Source organism: Chanos chanos, chromosome 12, assembly GCF_902362185.1.
Source record: "Chanos chanos chromosome 12, fChaCha1.1, whole genome shotgun sequence".
NCBI lineage: Eukaryota > Metazoa > Chordata > Actinopteri > Gonorynchiformes > Chanidae > Chanos > Chanos chanos.
In genome coordinates, this window is record NC_044506.1 from 8,762,022 (window position 1) to 8,780,005 (window position 17,984).

Genomic DNA, 17,984 nt, shown 5'->3' on the forward strand with positions numbered 1-17,984 from the left:
TTTTTTTTCAACCGCTTCAACGGGTTTCGTCCGCCCTGATGACGTATACGAGGGTATATATTTCACAGCCTTCGCATATCGTCCCTCCCCAAAACCCCGGCTGTTAGTGCTGTGTGAGTGCGTGTGTGCTCCTGAGCTTGCCTCGGCACACATTATATAAAAAATATAAAAAACAAAAAAAAATTTAAAAAACTTAAAAACTCTAAAAAATCATTTTTCTTTTTTTTGTAATAAAATCGGTGAAGCAGGATCGACCAGACGGATTCGACTCGGTACATCACAGGAGGAAAACTAACGACATTTTGAACCGACGTATTGCTCACGAGCGAGGCCTAAAGTTAGCAAGCTTAATTTGTTGGTTTTTCGATTGCGTCTCGTTTAATAAACACAAATTGTAGGGTCTTACTTTGCTATTTTATGCGGAAAAGCGTCTCTGTCCTTTCCTAGGGGATTTTTAAAACATTCGAGTATTTTAAATTTTCGTCGTTTATTTTTTTTCGGACAAATTTAAAATTAGTCCACTTAAACGTGAGGCTAATAGAACCCGGCAAAGTCCAGAGTATTTAGCTAAGAACTGCGAGATAATTCGCGTAACACCAGTCAACTTTACGACCTCCGCTTGTGACCAGTAGAAAAAATGAATCCTAGTGCTCCTAGTTACCCGATGGCCTCACTGTACGTCGGGGATCTTCATCAAGATGTGACCGAGGCCATGCTGTATGAAAAATTCAGCCCCGCCGGAGCCATCCTGTCTATCCGTGTCTGCAGGGACATGATCACTCGACGCTCCCTCGGCTATGCCTACGTCAACTTCCAACAACCGGCCGACGGTAAATTTGGAGTTATATGTCTGAAATAACCAACTTGTAATGGTTCTAAAAACTCTACTTGCTGTATGTAGAACTTAGTTTGATAATGTGAGTGAAGTACGACAGCAAAATGGACTTTGCCCCATAGCTAGTCATTTAGCTTGTTAGCAAGCTTTTTAGCTAGCCGAGCTAAAAGTCGCAGTTTTTCCTCGTTGGGGCCTAGAGGAAGCTAATTTGTGTGTTAGCCAACTCCTACGCATTTATCTTAAATGGCTGTAATAGTCGCCAGTTTAACATAACAGTCGTATAGAATATTTAAACCAATGATTAGTGAACGAATTTTGTTGTAATATGTTTGTTTGTCTGTCGTGACCTTTCTGTAGCCGACAGAAACGTGACACGTTTAGCTAGCAACATGTAGTACATGCTGTGTTGATCTGGTAGTGGCTTCAGGGTTAGCTTGCTACCTGCTTTCACCGCATGGATGCCGCATGGTGTACCACGCTAACAGTAGCAGGCTAATGTGTTTTTTCATACTCTTATAATTCGTCATGGGTGGAGTGACTGTCAGCAAAAGATAATCCTCTTGTTTGTAACAGCCGGTCGATAGTGGGAAATTTCATTTGACCCAGAGAACACGATAGTCACTTCTAAAATGATGTTTGAAATAGTTTTGACTAAGAAGCCATGTATGTTGGTAGTGTTACACATTCTCAGTAGTTCTGATAATGACCAAGATTCGTTAGTTTCCCTTCGTGGTTCATTTCCTCTAAAAAGCCATGGAAATGAACTACCTCCTGTTTCTAGTAAGGGCTGTATATGGCGATTTTTCAGATTTTTCATTTTCATGTTCATATATAAGGGAGTAAAATGATGGGTAGATTTAGACAGCCTTGTGAATACCTTTAAAAAAAAATTTTTTTTTAATTTTTTTTTATTTCCTTTAGCTGAGCGAGCTTTGGACACCATGAACTTCGATGTGATCAAGGGCAGACCTGTCCGCATTATGTGGTCTCAACGTGATCCATCCTTGAGGAAGAGCGGAGTTGGCAACATCTTCATCAAGAACTTGGACAAGTCCATTGACAACAAGGCCCTTTACGATACCTTTTCTGCTTTTGGCAACATCCTGTCATGCAAGGTAACGAAACATCTGGCCTACCCCATGCTTGTAGATGGTTGATAGTGGAGGCGGTTAGGTGACCTTGCATAGTGTTGGGAGCACTCTGCATGAATGCCATTAAATGTTGTCAGACTTCTTGCTACCTGAGGTGATTTGCTTATGCTTCCAATGTCCTCTCTCCAAGGTGGTTTGTGATGAGAATGGTTCAAAGGGTTACGGCTTTGTGCACTTTGAAACCCAGGAAGCAGCAGAAAGGGCCATTGAGAAAATGAATGGCATGTTGCTGAATGACAGAAAAGTGTAAGTGAGCTCTTTGTTTAGATGTTACATTTTGTGTCGCAGGCTCAGACAGTTACTAATTATCTTGCAAACCGATTTGTCTATTAAAAAGACTAACAGACATTGGACATGTGCTGGATTTTGTGTGAGGGATGTTGAGTGCTGAATGAATTTTTTTCCAGCTCTTTTTTTTTTTTGTAATTTTAATTTTGTAATGTAGTAACTCTGGTGAGGAAAAAGGCTTGGCTTGATTTTTCTCACACTGGAGCCCCCTGCTGCATTTCTTACAGGTTTGTGGGCCGCTTCAAGTCTCGCAAAGAGCGCGAGGCAGAGCTTGGAGCCAGAGCCAAAGAGTTCACAAACGTCTACATCAAGAACTTTGGCGAGGATATGGACGATGAGAAACTGAAGGAGATCTTCAGCAAGTATGGTAAGTTAGACTCTGGAGAGATTTTGTTTTGATTTGAAGTTTACACTGAGTCAGTCAGTGCTGTGGTGATTGATGGTTTTTCTCTGTTTGTGATCTTTCTGCTCAGGCAATGCTATGAGTATCCGTGTGATGACTGATGATAGCGGCAAATCCAGAGGCTTTGGTTTTGTCAGCTTTGAGAGGCACGAAGATGCCCAAAAGGTCAGCTTTGAATCCTATATTAGCAGACTAGTACATTGGTCCTACGATCTAAATGGCAGGCTAAAGCTGAGATGATGTCTCCCCCTCCCTTTAGGCAGTCGATGAGATGAATGGGAAAGAGCTGAATGGGAAGCTGATCTATGTCGGTCGTGCGCAGAAGAAGGTCGAGCGCCAGACCGAGCTCAAACGCAAGTTTGAGCAGATGAAGCAGGACCGCATGACCCGTTACCAGGTAAGCATACTTCTTTGTCTCTCACAGCCTGTGTGGCTCCTCACCAGGTACACATCATCTGGCCGTTGCAGCCTTGTCAAATTCAGTGCATCCTCCCTGGTGGACTGCACTGGCCTAAATGGCTGCCACAGTGACTAGGTAGTTCATGGGCCCCACGTCCTGTGTATGTGGACACAGGGGATAAAAAGAGTTACAAACAATTGCTCTGAAGCTTGAGTGCCTGCTTTCCAGGGACTGTCAATAAAAATGGTTTCTTCTGCTCCACAGAGTTAATTGTTTTGACATTTTTTTGTGTGTGTATTGATAGGGTGTCAATCTGTACGTGAAGAACCTGGATGACGGCATAGATGACGAACGGCTGCGTAAGGAGTTCTCCCCGTTCGGTACCATCACCAGTGCTAAGGTAAAATCTTGACTCAGTCTAGAACACCCAGATGACACTCCAGTTTCAGTCGGAACAAAGGAGTTGAGACCTTTTTAATCTTCTCTTTTCCTCTTGTAGGTTATGATGGAGGGCGGTCGCAGCAAGGGCTTTGGTTTTGTTTGCTTTTCGTCTCCGGAGGAGGCCACCAAGGCAGTGACGGAGATGAACGGTCGCATCGTGGCCACTAAACCCTTGTATGTAGCCCTGGCCCAACGCAAGGAAGAACGCCAGGCTCACCTCACCAACCAGTACATGCAGAGGATGGCCAGTGTCAGGGCTGTGCCAAATCCTGTCATCAACCCCTACCAACCAGCACCCCCCTCTGGATTCTATATGGCTGCCATTCCTCAGGTTTGTCCATAAGCAAGTCCGTTGCGTTCAGATGTCTGCATGAGCCGTGAGCTGACTTTCAGCTAGTCTGATCTTTCCTTCAATGCCATGTGTATTGTGGGACTAAAATGACGTCGGTTTTGTGTGTATTACGCACCATGTGTAAAAAGGAATTTGAGGTTTGAATTGTCATATTCTCATGTTTTAGGCCCAGAACAGGGCTGCGTACTATCCTACCAGCCAGCTGGCTCAGCTCCGACCTGGACCCCGTTGGGCTACCCAGGGAGTCAGGCCTCAGCGTAAGTCTTTACAAATCTGGTACCTCTCAGTAGTCTGAACTTGTAGTATCTCTCAGTATGTAGCATATTCTGGGTAGCCTCGTAACCATATTGAAATCTCTTGCTTACCCTCCCACAGACTTCCAGAACATGCCGGGCACCATGAGAGCTTCTGCTCCCAGACCTCAGACCTTCGGTGCCATGAGACCCACTTCCCAGGTGCCACGTGTGATGTCCACCCAGCGTGTCCGTGAGTAACTTTGCTCATCTGTATCTCTCAGACCTCCTTAACTGCTGTTCTCCAAACCTTCATAGTAAGACCAACCCCTGTCTTCTCTTTTGCCTGAGCAGCACAGACCATGGGCCCTCGTCCAACCACTGCGGCTGCTGCAGCGGCTGCTCCAGTACGCAGCGTGCCCCAGTACAAGTACGCTGCTGGAGTGCGCAATCCACAGCAGCACATGAACACACAGCCACAGGTCACCATGCAACAGGTATGCCCCCCACCTTCTACATGTGGACTGGTAACCATAGTAATGAAGGAACTGATCTAAAATGTCATTTTGGTATGTTCTGCTAATCAATTGCTGGTATTGCAGCCTGCTGTGCATGTACAAGGCCAGGAACCTCTGACTGCCTCCATGCTGGCTGCAGCTCCTCCACAGGAGCAGAAGCAGATGCTGGGTGAGTGCTTGTGTAAAGGAACACTGTAGTTTCTTAATAGAGATGTTGAGTTGTCTCCTGTCTGAAGCTTCTGAATAACGTAAATGTCTCCTCCTGTCTTCAGGTGAGCGCCTCTTCCCACTCATCCAGAATATGCATCCCAGCTTGGCAGGAAAGATCACCGGAATGCTGTTGGAGATCGACAACTCCGAGCTGCTGCATATGCTCGAATCTCCAGAGTCCCTCCGCTCCAAGGTCAGTTCTGTCATCTTTTATTGGTCATCAAGCACCGCAGGTTTTAGAGTGTGTGTGTGGAGGTTGGACCGTGTATGAAACCATTGTTGTTTTTTCTGTTTTCAGGTTGATGAAGCTGTTGCTGTGCTCCAGGCTCACCAGGCTAAAGAGGCAGCACAGAAGACTGTGACCAACTCTGCTGGTGTGCCAAGTGTCTAAGCCAAGGTAGGTCGCTTTCTGAATCCCATCATCAGTTTTAGTGTTCTCTTGAGTTTGACTGTTTCATTCTGGTTTTATGGGACAATAATCAGTGTCATTTTTCTTGTGCAGGGATGGGGAACCTTGAAAAACTTGCTTCACCGAGGAAAAAAAAATCTAAACAATGAAAAAATGAAAACACACAAAACATCGCAAAAAGATCTAAAACAATATTTAAAAAAAAAAAAGGAAAAGGAAACTTGTTGCTGCCAGGTCTAGAGAAGCAAATGCTAGGCCTAGTCAAATTATTTTTAAAAATCAATAAAAAAAAAAAGGAAAACAAAAAAATAAAAAATGGAAAATCTGGGGTTTTAAAAAAATGTTCCACAAAATAGGGCAAAATAACCCTAAAGCATTCCTTCCTCCTTCCTTGTTTTATTCCTTTTACTTTTTGTGTAAGCCTGGTACATGTCCTAGTGGAGTAGAGGTTGAGGACCGATGAAACCGGCATTGTGAAATTTATCTTGAATTGAAAACTTGCTTGCTCAAATAAAAAATTCATTAAAACACCATACTGAATGTATGCCTTACTGCTTACATGATCTGTTGTGTGGTGGTGCTGGCCATGAAGCACCATACCCATCTGCATATTACTGCTGCATGGTTAAATAGACTCAGCTGCTGTCCTCAGAGTGTTGTAGGCTGAGCCTCAGTCATAACATGGCTGAGATGCTTACATTCTTACTCATAAGCCAAGATTGACCCTGATCCAACTCAGCTGGTATGACTGGAATTGAACAGGGCTTCTTCTCCACGACTGATGACTTTCTTCGCTTTGAGAAGAGCTCTGTTCGAGTCGTCTGAATGTGTATCTTAATAAGCTAAACAACGATGCAGCATGAACGTAGTTCAGGGTTGTAAACGGGCGAAGAAATACTCTTGGTTTGAAAAAAAAAGTACTCTAAGTAGAGAGAAAGTTTCCCTCCTGAAAAATACTTAGTCACTCATTTACAATGTACACAAATAGTGGTCAGTTTAACTCTGTTTATAGTGCTTTTTGTTTGTTTTTTATAGCAAGAGTACCTCGACTTTTTCCACACCTAGTTGTAAACATGAAGTATATCATTTTTAGGATCATATCTGGTCTACCCTGTTAGCAGTGAGATTTCATCATGAAATACTTTGAAATTATTCTTAAGGTTCTCAAGAGGTATTAGATGAGAACGCAGGTTATTTGAAACTTGTTCCGATATAAACATTGCAGTAATGATCAGAAAAGCAGTATTGTACAATGATCACTAGGGGGCACAAAAAGGGACATAATTTAATATAAAGTTTCATATGAAACTCGTAAGGGTAAATATTTGCGAAAATATCAAATTAAATAGTTTAGAAAACTATGTTCTACAAATGTGCGCAGAGCATAATATGGTTTTTCCAAATCTGAACAACAGAAACTTTTTGAGGTGTCTTGTCGCCAGAAAACGAGAACTAGGTGTAATTTGTTTCGTTTTGATAAGTTGAGTCACGTTTGTGTTAAATCGATTATGAGTACGTATCTTTAATTGGAAATGTGTACATGTTTTGCTTTGGGCAGGGCATGAGCGGTTTATTTCAAACTTCTAAGGAACATAGACGAAATATCGTTTCTTGAATGAACATTATTGACACAGGCTTATTGTACAAATAGAACTCTCACATTTTCCCACATTGAAACAATTTCTACGGAAAGTATATGCACCTAGGCTGATATAAAACGATCTCAACGTAATTACATTAACTTTCTGAAATGCGTGTTATCTTACATGTGAATTATACACAGAAAGATATCCAGTGGATTTCATACATAGATGTGAGACAATTTCCAAGGTGTCCAGAGGACACTTCAATGTAAACCGAAGGTATTTCACCGTATCCGGAACAGGTGGTTGATGAAGATAGCCGTGTTAGACACAGAAATTACAAGGAACTGGTTCAAAGATGTGAAGAAATGACTAGTTGTTTTAGCTTTGTAAGAAATTTCAGCGGTTTCTGTGTTTTTCGTGCATTAAAAAAATGTACGGTTTACATGAGATTCCTCTTACTATTGGTAAACGATACCACCGAGACGTTGGGTTCTCCCACGTGACTCTGTGTGTTTCGTTTGAGTGTCAAGAGCTCGGCAGTGGGAAAGAGAAACCGAGAAACCTAGGATGATTCCCGGTAAGGCACAGTGACCTGACCAGGTGCGGGAGAACACCGGAGCCTTTCTTTATCAAGAACTACAGTGATATTTTTAATAACAGAAATACTTCCTTGTCTTTCACAGCCTGTGTGGCTCATCACCAGGTACACATCATCTGGCCGTTGCAGCCTTGTCAAATTCAGTGCAAGCTTTTATCACTGAGTGTGCTGTGGGAGTGTGCTTATTTTATCTTTCTGTTCTGGAGATGTCTTCTATTTCAATTAAAAAATCGAATCAGTTGTGTGGAGATGACAGTCGTGTTGACTGCTTCCAATTGGATGAAAAAGGTGAGTCAAAGCATGGAACCAAAGCCAGTGAGTTTACAAATGTCTTCATCAAAATCTTTGGTGAGGATATGGATGAGGAGGAACTCAGGGAGATCTTCAGCACGTACGGTAAGTAACGCTATGCCGAGATTTGATTTGAAGTCAACGCTGTTCTGAGAATCTACCAGTTTTCTTGCATTCCATGTTTTTCTCTTTGTTCTGTCTCTTCAGGAAATGTTAGGACAGTCCGTGTGGTGACTGTTCATAGCAGCAAATCCAGAGGCTTTGGTTTTGTCAGCTTTGAGAGGCACGAAGATGCGCAAAAGGTCAGCTTTGAATCCTATATTAGCAGACTAGTACATTGGTCCTATGATCTAAATGGCAGGCTAAAGCTGAGATAATGTCTCCCCCTCCCTTTAGGCAGTCGATGAGATGAATGGGAAAGCGCTGAATGGGAAGCTGATCTATGTCGGTCGTGCGCAGAAGAAGGTCGAGCGCCAGACCGAGCTCAAACGCAAGTTTGAGCAGATGAAGCAGGACCGCATGACCCGTTACCAGGTAAGCATACTTCTTTGTCTCTCACAGCCCGTGTGGCTCATCACCAGGTACACATCATCTGGCCGTTGCAGCCATGTCAAATTCAGTGCATCCTCCCTGGTGGACTGCACTGGCCTAAATGGCTGCCACAGTGACTAGGTAGTTCATGGGCCCCACGTCCTGTGTATGTGGACACAGGGGATGAGAAGAGTCATTACAGAGGGTTTCTTCTGCTCCATACAGTTTTAACTTGTTTTACATGTTTTTGTGTGTGTATTGATAGGGTGTCAATCTGTACGTGAAGAACCTGGATGATGGCATAGATGACGAACGGCTGCGTAAGGAGTTCTCCCCGTTCGGTACCATCACCAGTGCTAAGGTAAAATCTTGACTCAGTCTAGAACACCCAGATGACATACTGCAGTTTCAGTCGGAACAAAGGAGTTGAGACCTTTTTAATCTTCTCTCTTTTCCTCTTGTAGGTTATGATGGAGGGCGGTCGCAGCAAGGGCTTTGGTTTTGTTTGCTTTTCGTCTCTGGAGGAGGCCACCAAGGCAGTGACGGAAATGAACGGTCACATCATGGCCACTAAGCCCTTGTATGTAGCCCTGGCCCAACGCAAGGAAGAACGCCAGGCTCAACTCATCAACCAGTACATGCAGAGGATGGCCAGTGTCAGGGTTGTGCCAAATCCTGTCATCAACCCCTACCAACCAGCACCCCCCTCTGGATTCTATATGGCTGCCATTCCTCAGGTTTGTCCATAAGCAAGTCCGTTGCGTTCAGATGTCTGCAAGAGCCGTGAGCTGACTTTCAGCTAGTCTGATCTTTCCTTCAATGCCATGTGTATTGTGGGACTAAAATGATGTCGGTTTTGTGTGTATTACGCACCATGTGTAAAAAGGAATTTGAGGGTTGAATTGTCATATTCTCATGTTTTAGGCCCAGAACAGGGCTGCGTACTATCCTACCAGCCAGCTGGCTCAGCTCCAGCCTGGACCCCGTTGGGCTACCCAGGGAGTCAGGCCTCAGCGTAAGTCTTTACAAACCTGGTACCTCTCAGTAGTCTGAACTTGTAGTATCTCCCTGTATGTAGCATATTCTGGGTAGCCTCGTAACCATATCGAAATCTCTTGCTTACCCTCCCACAGACTTCCCTCTGACTGCCTCCATGCTGGCTGCAGCTCCTCCACAGGAGCAGAAGCAGATGCTGGGTGAGTGCTTGTGTAAAGGAACACTGTAGTTTCTTAATAGAGATGTTGAGTTGTCTCCTGTCTGAAGCTTCTGAATAACGTAAATGTCTCCTCCTGTCTTCAGGTGAGCGCCTCTTCCCACTCATCCAGAATATGCATCCCAGCTTGGCAGGAAAGATCACCGGAATGCTGTTGGAGATCGACAACTCCGAGCTGCTGCATATGCTCGAATCTCCAGAGTCCCTCCGCTCCAAGGTCAGTTCTGTCATCTTTTATTGGTCATCAAGCACCGCAGGTTTTAGAGTGTGTGTGTGGAGGTTGGACCGTGTATGAAACCATTGTTGTTTTTTCTGTTTTCAGGTTGATGAAGCTGTTGCTGTGCTCCAGGCTCACTAGGCTAAAGAGGCAGCACAGAAGACTGTGACCAACTCTGCTGGTGTGCCAAGTGTCTAAGCCAAGGTAGGTCTCTTTCTGAATCCCATCATCAGTTTTAGTGTTCTCTTGAGTTTGACTGTTTCATTCTGGTTTTATGGGACAATAATGAGTGTCATTTTTTCCTGTGCAGTGATGGGGAATCTTGAAAAACTCGCTACACAGAGGAAGAAAAAAATCAAAGCAAAGAAATGAATGAAAACACACAAAACATCACAAAAAAGGACATTTGTTGCTGCCCGGTCCAGAGTAGAAAATGCTAGAACTATTTTTAAAAATCAATTTAAAAAATGGAAAATTTAAAAAAATGGAAAATCTGGGGTTTTAAAAAAAAATGTTCCACAAAATAGGGGAAAATAACCCTAAAGCATTCCTTCCTCCTTCCTTGTTTTATTCCTTTTACTTTTTGTGTAAGCCTGGTACATGTCCTAGTGGAGTAGAGGTTGAGGACTGATGAACTTGGGATTGTGAAATTTATCTTGAATTGAAAATTTGCTTGCTCAAATAAAAAAAAAAACATTTTAAAAAATCTAACTGAATGTAACCCTTACTGCTTAAATAACTGATTCTGTGGTGGTGCTGTACTCAGTGTCTCTGGCTGAGATACTTACACTCTTACCCATTAGCGACAACTCGCCTGGATCCTGCTCAACTGGTATGCTGGGAATTGAACAAGGTTATGGGACTGATGGCTTTCTTCGCATTAATGCGCTCATTTGAGTAGTCTGAATGAGCACCAGATAGTAAACAACACGAAGATGCTTACTTTTTTTAACAGTCACGGAGAAGCATAAGAAGCATAATTTCTGTATACCCGCTACCTAAAAACGTCTTCCAATATAATCATTACAATAATGATTTTAAATGCAGCGTTGCGCAATCATCAATAGGGGGCACAAAACAACCAGCTAAGAATATAAATTACCGTCAAACCTTTTATGAAACTCGCGAAGGTGCCAACATGCAAATCAGGAAATGCGAAAAATTAAATGTGGGTTCTTCCTTCTTTCAGAATAGAAAACTTTATTCTGAAAGTGTGCCAACGCACATCAGGGTTTTTCCTATTCTGAACAACAGAAACTGTTTTAAGTAGTGTTTTGTTACCCAAAACGAAAACTAGTTGTAATTAGTTTCGTTTTGATACGTTTAGTTGCGTTTCTCTTTATCGATGACGACTATGTACTTTTAGTTTTACTTTATAAACTAGTAAACTAGCGTTTCTGAAATGTATGTTTTGTTACTTGTGATTGAGACCTACAGAGATATGCACCGGATTCCATTTAGATACGAACCAATTTTCAGTGTATTCAGTAGACACTTAAACATAATTCGAAGGTTTTTCACCGTACTTGAAAGAGCTGGTTAATGAAGATGACCCTGGTAGAATTAAGAAAAGCACGGGCAGCTTTCTTGTTTTTGTACATCAAAAAACATTCTGGGTGTGCATGAGATGACTGTTACATTTTGGGTGAAGGATGGCCTCTCACGGTTAACTTGAAGATGCAGGACGTAACGCAAAGTTAAACTTTGAGAAGACGAGCTGTGAAGTCTGACGAGTGAAAGGGTCACTACAGTTCATAAAATTTTTACCACTGGGACGTAAGGTCTTCCCACGTGACTTTCCGTATTCTGTGTGAGTGTCAAGGACTATGCAGTGAGAAAGAGAAACCGACACACATAAGATGCGACACTTGCCGTAAGACACGATGACCTGACCAGGGGGCTGGAGAACACTGGGGCCTTTCTTTATCAAGAGTCACAGTAATGATTATAATAGAGGGAACAACAACAACAAAAAACCCTGGCTTTTGGTTGCTAACGGCAACCTCTTCATCCCTTCTCTTTAAGCGGATAAATTTCCCACAGTGGCGTAAATGACTCATGTAGCAGTTGCCATTAATTGTTATTACCGACCTGTGATAGTCTGAGACATTTGGTGAACCAGTATGATGCAATTATTTCATGACTGGTCACACAACTCAGAGGGGGAAAAAGAAGAAATTTTGGTTGTAACTGTAGTTACAACACTATAATAAAAATATTTCAATAAATTGATAAAACAATGGGTCCCATTCTTCTCTGCAGTGCAAAACGTACAGTTTTGTTAGGATCAGTTTAAGAAGATTAGCGTTCAGTTCAATGCTTTAAGTCTGACACGAAATGCCAGCTTAAACAGAAACCAAAAGTCTCTTCAACTGTTGTCGCGAAGTGTGGGCTTGGAGTGTTTTTACTTTATCTTTCTGTAACGGAAATGCTTTCGTTTTCCATTATCAACTTGAATCGTTTGTGTGGAGATGAGAGTGCTGTTCTCTGCACCCGCTGTTGAGTTCTTAGAAACCACGCCACCCGGAGATACTGCAGGAGAGCAACTGTGCTTGTTTTGCTGTCGGCGTTCTCCTGTCACCAAGGTCACCAACTCATGTTATCAAACTTTTGACAGGTTGGTAGCGCAACAGTTTCTTCTGTTTATCACTGTAAATAAATGGGAACAAATGATTATGAGGGTAATATTTTATAAAAACAAAAATATTGTCTGCGAATACAAATATCCCAGTTTTGATAGAAGCAAATATCCTTGGTCAAAGTCTTGAACACCCTTGAACAAACAGAGTTTCATATGTGCTGGATGAGGAAGACCGCTTGCTGTGTAAAACCCTGAGCCTGCCTTGTAAAACGGATAATACGTTTTGAACAGTTTTTGGGAACATTCCGTCAGACTGAAGCAGTCAGTCTTGTTTTTTGTTCTGCGTACACACACACACACACACACACACACACACGCACTCATACACACACACATATGCTGAAAGTTTTTGGTAACGGGGAGTAGGTTTAAGACAGGTCAGGGACACAGACCTGTTTGTCCCAAGGACAGCAGCCTTGAGCGGAATGATAGTGCAGCGCTAGAAGTAACTGGAGGACAGAGAAAAACACTAGCACATCTGCAGACCCCTTTGTTCACATAACCCCTGTTCTGCTGTAATGGGAAACAGGTGGCTAACATGTCTGAGTCATGCTCTCCATTGTTTCCTCCTCATACTTTCTCTTGCTGTGTCTCACTCTTTTGGGCTTTCTGAATTGAAGTTCTTAATGGCAGTGAAACAGGAAAAAAAAAAAATGAGAAAGAAAATTGGGAACTTTCACAGTTGCTTGGTTTCTCTAATCGTAATGGAGAAAGCAATGGAGGAACCTGGTGATTTCGGTTGTGAAGAATGAACTGAATGGATTGGTATTGATGAAAATATTTCATGCTTCAGTTTCTTCTTCGCTGTTTGTTTAGCACTTTCATGTTTGCTTGTATGACTTCAGTCTTGAAGTGATCTGGGCTGAAGAACCCAACATAGAGATGGTTGTCATGGAGATTTCTGTGAACACATGAGGTCATTTTTTTCATGAGCACATAATAACATCTGTTACTCGTTGTCCCTTTAAAAAAATCACCCTAAAGTAAGAGAAATTACTGTTGATTGTTTCTCCAGATGAGGCCTAATGGGTTTTGTGGGAAATTGCTTATTTGGTGACACAGAAAAACTGGACGAAGCATTAATCCAAAGGAATAATTTGTGCTACTTAGTGCAAACCCATCCTCTCTTTGGGGGTTGCTTAGTGTGTCGCAGATAATTTAGGAGGTTTTGCCATAGTTTATCATTCCTCCCAGATCAATTTTAAAGCTCGAGTAAGCTATTTCTTCACACACCAACTCCCAGTGACTCACCAGCTGTCGCAACACAATTAAAATGACTTCAGAATTACCTCAAATTAATTACCTGAGCAGCGCTGTCATATCTGACAATTACTCACCAAGTAAATGTTCAGTATCCTCACTTCAGGCACCAGTGAATAGACTGTCTTAATGTATTTGGAAATGCAATTTGACCCGATCATCGGTGGGAATGCTCCATGCTCAAAACATCACATACATTTTTTTGTTTGTTTGTTTAAATAGTTCATACCATTGTCGATGATTCAGCCGATTTGCCAGGCCACAAATATTCTATATGACCTAGTTGGAATTTTATCAGTCTTTCACAGGGGATTTTAGAGCATAAAGTTTCTTTCCTTTGAAACTGAATAATTGACATGCCTATTTACACATCCCAAATATGCACACTCCCTTTGAAAAGCTGCCAGTAGTTGTACTTTATTTCATTACGCCATTTCCTGTGAAGAATATACTGTTCAAACACAAAGGGCCCTTGAGACTTTCAAAGCGCACAACCTGCCACAGACACTGAGGAATACACAATGTGCAGTAATGTTTCAGTTCCTTCCTGTGCTTGTAATGTGTTATTTTCAGAGAGACTGCTCATGATGTTTCTCCATGTGAAAAAAAAAACAACAAAAAAAAAAACATGAACATTTTTGTTGTTGCTGTTGTTCCCTCTCCTGATTACACGTATATAAAGTAAATTCAGAAAATACTGGGGCTTCCAGTTCTATGAAATATTCCTTCGTCTGAATCAGCGATGCACACACACACAAAAAAATTTCATCCATCTCAAACTACTCTAGTAATGGGATTCTATTAATATCATTTTGTCATTTTTGTCCATTTTTTTCTGAACCTCAAAGAGAGACTGTGATTAACAGTATATTTTGGCAAGAGGAACCAAACTCATAAACACTTGGTGTGAAATAGTTCTCGTTGTGATACAAACCTTTGAAATGTGCGTACTATATGACAGTTCATATAGATCACATGACAAACTGCATTATATTATTTGCTAAAATATTATTTGCTTTTTGGGTTCCACACTGAAGCATTTTTACACAGTAACATAGCCTTACTCTATAATCACAAAGGAAATTACTTCATTTTTTCTTTGGGGAGGATGGAGATGTTTCCCCATACTCGTTGCAAAGTCAGAATTGCCACTCATCCGGTGATTTTTACGAAAGCATCTGTCTGTCTCTCAGTTCAGTTACGTCCTTGCTAATTCACACTCGTGGGTTATTGATTGCCAGAACTGCTCAGTGATTATGCTTTGGTGCTTAACCCTCTGCCAACGGAACTATGAGCGCTGTTTTCACTATCAGATGGTGTAAATGGCTTTCACAGGTGATTGTCCTAAAGGGTTTTGCTGTTGCTGTGTCATACACAGAGGCTCTCGTCAATACCCAGGCTGCGTACCTACAGCAGTAGAGCTTTGGGAAGCGGTTTCATGTTTGCCACATCATCATCTTGGTTTCCAATGCATCTGACACAGATATGCATGGAGAACATGAAACAATGGATGGCTTTGTATTACCGGAGCAGGCTTCAGTGGAGCGACACTACATCACCATACTACTGAGCTACTCTCAGCCTTGTTGCTATGGAATAAGGAGCTCGGCAACAAGGGGAGTTAGTGAAGCAGTTAAAGTCACATACATGACTGGGCATGCCTGAGGAGGCCTGGCACAAGGACAGTCATGGTGTAATCCCATGAATGTAAACACAATGAGGTAGGGCATAAACTGGTGTGATCACATTCACTATCGCTTCAAGGTTTTGAGTGAATTCCGTACACAGTGCTTTCTAAATGGCTATTACAATGGAAAGACCAGCATTTCTTTCTAATCTCCAGTATTTATATGTTAAACTCAGGTTGATGTTTGTGTCTCAACCAAATTGAGGAGGTAAACATTCCAAGAAAGCAGTAACCTCTGTTTTTGTGCTGAAATGCTGTCTGTTTCATAGACTGTAAGTCCGTGCTTGCCCAGGGAGTTGCACAACAAGACAGAAATAACTGAAACTTGCTGACTTAATGACTGCAGGTTCGGACAGAATAAAGCATTTGTCAGTGCTCTCTCTCTCTCTCTCTCTTTTATTGTTAAAGGATTACATAAACTAACCAAACAAAATAATGCAATAGAGAACTTTTTTTGCATAAATACAGAGAAAACATTGACACAGTTAATTACATACACTTATGTATAAATACTTCCAGAGTAATTGTCCCTATCAGTTGTGTGATTAGTCAAATGTCCAGATAACGTTGATAGCAGACCCCCTCAGACCTGATTTGTGAGGCAACTGGCTTTTCTCATGCAGGATACAGAACAGATAAGACAATGATTCTCAAATAACCCATCCATATATCCTTGTTTAGTGTATCCAGATGGACCCATGGAAACAAAATAATCTTTTGGCCGCTCTTATAGCAGCTTGGAACACTTTACTTTAAGAAAAAGAATAAAAGAGAGGACTACATTGAAATATGTTTTTAGCTAAATAGGATTGCAGTGTTTAGTAGTCCAGACAAGTCATTTAGGAAATTTAAATAAATTATGAATTTGTGATGTATGAACCTCTGAGCTGGCTCTACAGAGACACTCTAACTCTCAGTCGACATCAGCTCCATAAAACTAATTCAGCCGTGCTCTCCAAAGAGACATGAGTGCTGTTGTTGTGCCTCATTGCAGGTCAAGTCGCACTGCTTCCTATTTCTGCAAATTTCAAATGAAAACAGCTTCATTCTTAAAAAAAAAAAAATATCATGCTTAACTGTTTATTTGTGCTGCTTTAGCCTGTGTTTGTATATCTTTCCATGTACACTGATATGCACAACAGTTCCAAAGGAGATCAGTTTGTACTAAAAAAATATATATATTCCAATAATTTGCTTCCAAAGCTTAAGGAAAATGCCCGTATACATTACTGTAAACATCAGATAGTCTTTGCTTATGTGTAAAGCAGCTCCATCTGGATGGGAGACTGTTGACCATGCACTGGTTTGTTTGTCCTTTGTGGAGAGATGAACATGCAGCTCCTCACGTGGGGTTGAAATCTCATTTGGTGTGGTTGTGAGTTAACTGGTAATTAGAGAAGAGCCTGTAGTTTTATTTTCCCAGATGAGGGAGCTGGACGGCCCCGGTCAGGCAGACTGAATTTGACTCATGCAAATCCCAGCTCAGTCACAGCTGCTTGAAGCCCCGCACCCTGAATCTTCTTTTCCTCCAGATGGCCTCAACCAACAATGTCCACTTTCTCTTATGGAAATGAACCATTTTGAGGCTATGCCATAAAAAAAAGAGCATCCATTCAGTCCTGTACTATGTTCTGTAAGCCCTACCAAAATACACTGTCCTCTAGTTTGTATTTTGTTTTCTCTCTGGATCACATAGAAGGATTTCACAACATTATTCATGTCTATTTTCGAGCCCTGTAAAAGCAGGCCTGGGCATTCTATGCTGATTTTGGACCTGGCTGGTGGAATTTTTCAAGACGTCAATGTCTCCAGCAGTCCTCTGTCCAACTATGGGAGGCATGTGTGTTATGTCACGTCATAGGTAGCCCTTCTGTTATGGAGAGCAGCCTGTTTTGCCAGTCAGTCCTTTTGCATCTGAAAGAGAGGTGTGAGATCGTTGTAACATTCTGTACATTCAGTTAGTATTTTCCTCTGAATTGAATTGCAAATGTTACTTGTGTTGTCTTTTTGTCTGTGAGAAAGATGACTGTGCGCCTGTCGTATGCCTTGTTTTCTCTGTAGCTGAGTGGAATGTCTAGAGCTCCAGGTAGATATAGCATGTGTATGTGCACGTAAATATGTATTTGCATTTGTAAAGTTTTGTAAATAAGGAGACGATTTTGCATCCATGTGACAATCTTAAAATGTGAGACTGAACAATCCCTAAATTTTTTGCCATGCATTATAAAGGAAGATCCAATACGTGAAAATCTGAGCAATTCACCAAAATGGTACCAAAAAAAGACAATAAGATGAACATCATGGTCATTATATCAAAACGTATTGTTTCTAGTCCCTGTATTTTCACATACTTTTCTAGATCTTATGCTGTAACCCTTTTATTATGGACTATACACAGTAAGACATGGTGTCTCTAACTGGTATTTGTGTATGTGCCAAATACCAAACACATATTTTACAGTAAACTCTTCAACCTACTGGTTGAAACACCAATGCTCCACTGTAACAACTGATAACATAAAATGGATGATGGAGCTAAAGATTAAAAAGGTGTAAAAAAAAAAAAAGGACCATGTGAACATAGACATGCCACACCATGTAGTGTCTGAACAGTGAGTAGGTCTGATAGTATAGACTGCATTAAGAAGAATAGCTTCACTCTGTAGGCGAGGCTGTAATCATTATTCCTGTAGATAAATCACATAACTTATTGAAAATGA

The 17,984-nt window shown here is 41.7% G+C and overlaps 1 protein-coding gene, 2 non-coding genes and 1 pseudogene across 3 annotated transcripts; all 4 read left to right on the forward strand.

Moving 5' to 3' along the window:
• The first annotated feature begins 96 nt into the window (after positions 1-96).
• Positions 97-5,773, forward strand: pabpc1b (poly A binding protein, cytoplasmic 1 b). The gene is made up of 15 exons (XM_030789117.1): positions 97-830; positions 1,757-1,950; positions 2,117-2,232; positions 2,502-2,641; positions 2,748-2,842; positions 2,937-3,074; positions 3,382-3,477; positions 3,577-3,849; positions 4,037-4,127; positions 4,246-4,356; positions 4,455-4,600; positions 4,706-4,790; positions 4,894-5,024; positions 5,130-5,228; positions 5,334-5,773. The coding sequence occupies exons 1-14, from the start codon at positions 638-640 to the stop codon at positions 5,220-5,222; spliced, it is 1,902 nt and encodes a 633-aa protein (XP_030644977.1). The 5' UTR covers positions 97-637; the 3' UTR covers positions 5,223-5,228; positions 5,334-5,773.
• Positions 3,141-3,276, forward strand: LOC115825834 (small nucleolar RNA SNORA5). The gene has a single exon (XR_004025789.1). It is a non-coding gene; the product is annotated as a small nucleolar RNA SNORA5 (small nucleolar RNA).
• Positions 5,774-7,393: 1,620 nt separating the features above from the next.
• Positions 7,394-9,875, forward strand: LOC115824708 (polyadenylate-binding protein 1-like; annotated as a pseudogene).
• LOC115825835 (small nucleolar RNA SNORA5) lies at positions 8,316-8,454 on the forward strand. Its single transcript, XR_004025790.1, has one exon. It is a non-coding gene; the product is annotated as a small nucleolar RNA SNORA5 (small nucleolar RNA).
• Positions 9,876-17,984: the final 8,109 nt, after the last annotated feature.